At 40.7% G+C, this 3,893-nt stretch overlaps 1 protein-coding gene across 1 annotated transcript; it reads left to right on the top strand.

The window, feature by feature from the left end:
* Nucleotides 1–1,570: 1,570 nt before the first annotated feature.
* On the top strand, nt 1,571–2,587 carry LOC105057457 (ethylene-responsive transcription factor ERF071). Its single transcript, XM_010940071.3, has 2 exons — nt 1,571–1,819; nt 1,941–2,587. Exons 1-2 carry the CDS (start codon nt 1,684–1,686, stop codon nt 2,435–2,437), a joined length of 633 nt encoding a protein of 210 aa, XP_010938373.1. The 5' UTR covers nt 1,571–1,683; the 3' UTR covers nt 2,438–2,587.
* Nucleotides 2,588–3,893: the final 1,306 nt, after the last annotated feature.

The raw sequence follows: 3,893 nt of genomic DNA, 5'->3' as shown, positions 1-3,893 counted from the left end.
AATGGGCTCCTTGACTGAAGATTCCTCGTAAGAAGACAAGAAGGAAGGCTTCTTGACTGAAGATGAGGTGCTAAAGAGGATGACTCCCGATGTTGGAGCTGGACCTACAAAAAATTTCTAACCGGAAGATTTTCTAGTGGAGACCATCTGATGCTCAAGTCAGCTGAAAATTGAAGAACAATTAGAGAGAAATAGTGAAGTGTCTCGAGACTTTTTTCAAACCTACATGGGGTTTTTTTTTTCTCTTATTTATAGAGGGAGAGTAAGAGTCGTGTATATTAGAGAGATTGACCATTCCGGAAGGCGCACATAGATTGTTAGTGATGATCACATCCCATATTTGTGATGCAAAGTCAACGAACAGTTATCTTTTGGGATGCAATTGAATCTTGATGTTTAGGATTTTCTTATCTGGCCTTTCCATAGTCATGAGGAGAATCATATATATATATATATATATATATATATATATATATATATATATATATATATATATTATAAAAAAGTATTGGAGTATTGCTAACTCAGTTTTTCAAATGAGTTTTGTTGTACCATCCGGAAAGAATACTTCTTCATATTAAATTATATTATTAATATATAATATTATTATATTCTTACAATTAAAGTCTAATATTTTTTCATATTAAATTATGTTATTAATATATGATATTATTAGATTCTTATAATTAAAGTTTATTTATATAAACAGTTAAGAATATGTAGTGATCTTAAGAATTTGAATGAATATTATTTTATTATTTATATATAAATTTTTTTTAATTTAATTAAATTAAAAAAATATATTTTTGTACATCTAATTTAATATATAAATTTTTGATAAATTATTTTTTTTAAGTGATCATCTCATCAAATCAGATTACCAAAATTAAAATCATGCTCTCTGAACCTCTCCAGATTAGTCATAGTCTGTCCTTACTCGTCTCGACCGTATCTGAGAATCTGGTTGATCGAAGCCAAGATAAGTCCATGATAGATCCAAAGGTGATGCGGTGAATCCGGTTCAACCACTATTTTTTCCGTCTTAGCCCCTGCATCCAGAAAAAGTAACACCCCACCCTCGCGGGGCCCACCTCATCGTTCGGGCGCGAGCGGAGAAGCGTCCCGTTCCAGCACTTTCAACCTACGCCGTAAAACCCCCACGCCATCAGAGCTGTCCGATCGACGCCACCGGTGCTCCTCACCAGTGATTCTCACTCATGTACGTTTCGGTGGACCCCACCATAGGTGAGCCACGGTTGAATGAACTCTTTCGGACGGCACCGCGCTCGTCCGGGCTGCCGAGCTGCACCCACGCCAGCGCACCCCGAGTCATAACGCTGCACGTGGGCGCCACACGCCCGTACCATGGCTGTCCGTACGAGAGTAGACATCACATCACGTCCCCTAGCATTTTCCCTTTTTTTCCTCGTCTCTTTTCCGAATTTAAAATTATTATCGAAAATAGAACATAAAGTATTGAAACGCCCAGCTGCGTCGCTTTCCCAGAATTGTTATGATCCAAAAAAAATAAAAATAAAAATAACATGAGCATTGACAGGTTATAAATAGGGAGGGTGGGTGGTGGGTGGGGAGAGAGAGCAAGCGAGGTCTCAAGGGATCGAGCGTTTGCTTTTCGTGTTCCCTTTTTCGCTTTTGGGTCGTGTGGGAGAGTCGGCCGGAGGGATGTGTGGAGGAGCGATCATCTCCGACTTGGTGGAAGGAAAGGGCGGCCGGAATCTCGTGCCGCTGCCGGAGCTCTGCCCGGCGGAGTTCGATGCCATGTTCGACTCCATCGACTCCAAACCCCTCGTCCCCCAAGGTAATAAGCCCCAACGATTAACTCTAGGGTTTCTCTGATGATTCCTTTTTTTTTTTTTTTCCTTTTTACCTTCTCTTTCTTTTGCTTACAGACGCCATTTTTTTCTTTTTTTTGCATGCAGGAGGGTCGAGCGAGAAGACGACGATGTCGTCGCCCGGAGTTGAGGAGAAGAGCGGGGGGAAGGGGCGGAAGAACGTTTATAGAGGGATCCGGCGGCGGCCGTGGGGGAAGTGGGCGGCGGAGATCCGCGACCCAAGGAAGGGGATGAGGGTGTGGCTCGGGACCTACAGCACCCCGGAAGAGGCGGCGCGGGCGTACGACGTGGCCGCGCTCGATATCCGTGGCAGCAAGGCCAAGCTCAACTTCCCGGACTCCGTCGGGGCTCCGAAGCCCCCGGAGGCGAAGAAGCATCGCCGGGTGACGGCGGCGACGGCGGTGGAGAGCTCCGCTGCGTCGTCTTCCTCCTCCTGTTCGGTCGCTAGTTCTTCGCCGTTGGATGGGGCGTTGATGGAGCGGATCTCTAACCTGGAGACGCTGTTGGGGCTGGGGGATGAGGCGGTCGAGGGCGGTGGAAAGTACGATCTCGGGCTGTGGGATGACGTCCGCTTCACCTCTTGATCGCGCGATGGACGGATCAGATTTCACTTGGCGATTTTTACGCTCTGTTATCTTGTTTTATTAAGTTTGAACTCAGAAAATAGGAATAAAATAGCATCGATGTAAATATTTTTCGATAGACGGCTCAGATTTCATCTGGCGATTTTCGCACGTGTCTGGGGAATGAGATGGACATGTACGTCGATGCACCTCCCGAGGTTTTTTTTTTTTTTTGTTTCCTTTTGTGAAGTATATTATTTTGACGGACTATTTCTTTTTCACCGAGTCGTCAACTTTTTGCCGACCTGCGTAGAAAACTCGTTACGTGGCAAAGACAGGTAAGTTTTTTGAGACGTTTGGTTTGTTGGGAAAAGTTTCGTCAGCTGGCTTCAATCCATCGGATCGCCTGTCCGTATTGAAAACCAACCCTGGACCTGGAGGACTCATTCGGTTTGAATGAAAAAAGTCACGGAAATATTGTTCCAGCTGATGCTCGGTATCCAGAATAATTATTTTTATATATTTAAGTGAGAAAGAAAAGATAGCATAAAAATATATATTTTTTAAATAATTTATATTTTAATAAATTTATTTTTTAAAATAAGAATATAAAATATTTATTTTGCTCGTAACTTTAACAAAAAAACATCACACCCATAAAGTCCTTTTGAGAAAATTTACCGTAATTCCTATGTTCCATAAAAATTTTCGTGTCCCATGAAAAAAAGCGAAAAACTTATAATTTCTATTAAAAAGTTTTTTTCATTTCCTTTTTTTTCCATCTTCAACTGAATATTAATTGTTTTTATTTTTTATTTTTCCATTTGAGCGTATTGTTTTTCTTTTCTCTTTCTGCGAACTAAAGCGAAAAAAAGAAAAATGATCTAATTAAACTTAGCTAACATCTCATGACAACAAAGTGTCCGTATCAACTTGATCAATTTGGTTGGGCAAAAATGTAGGGGATCTTGCGGAACTCCCAACCCTGCTGCTTCTAAAATATAACATTGGGTTTTGAAAAAGCCTGCTAGGATGCAGGTTTAGGATATTGGAGGATAACTTTTTCATTTGTTTGGAGCGGAGAGAGGAGAGAGGAGAGAGAGAAGAAGAACAGAAGAAGTATCTAGTATTATCTGACTTGGAGTAAATAATGTCAAAAATGCAGCATGCTTGAGTTTATTTAAAAGGTAGTTTCCTGGATCTAGTTTTATATGTGTCTTAGGTCTTTCTCTTTGGAAGAGTTCTTCCCTTCCACTGTTTTAACTTATTATCAGTAGTAGGTATGCATAAGAAAAACCCTAGATAAACAAACAAATCTTAGATGGGATTGATGTCTTTATATTCACTTCTTTCAACCTCACACATATGATTATGTGGATAAGCAATTCTAATATCTAAATGCAATCTCAACCAATAGAAGAGAGCCTAGCATGAATATTTGTTATCAAGATTAGAAACATTCTTTCTTTCTTTCTTT

This window comes from Elaeis guineensis, chromosome 14, assembly GCF_000442705.2.
Source record: "Elaeis guineensis isolate ETL-2024a chromosome 14, EG11, whole genome shotgun sequence".
In the NCBI taxonomy this organism is placed as follows: domain Eukaryota; kingdom Viridiplantae; phylum Streptophyta; class Magnoliopsida; order Arecales; family Arecaceae; genus Elaeis; species Elaeis guineensis.
The sequence above is the reverse complement of the archived record's forward strand: the minus strand, read 5'-3'. Positions and strand labels throughout refer to the sequence as shown.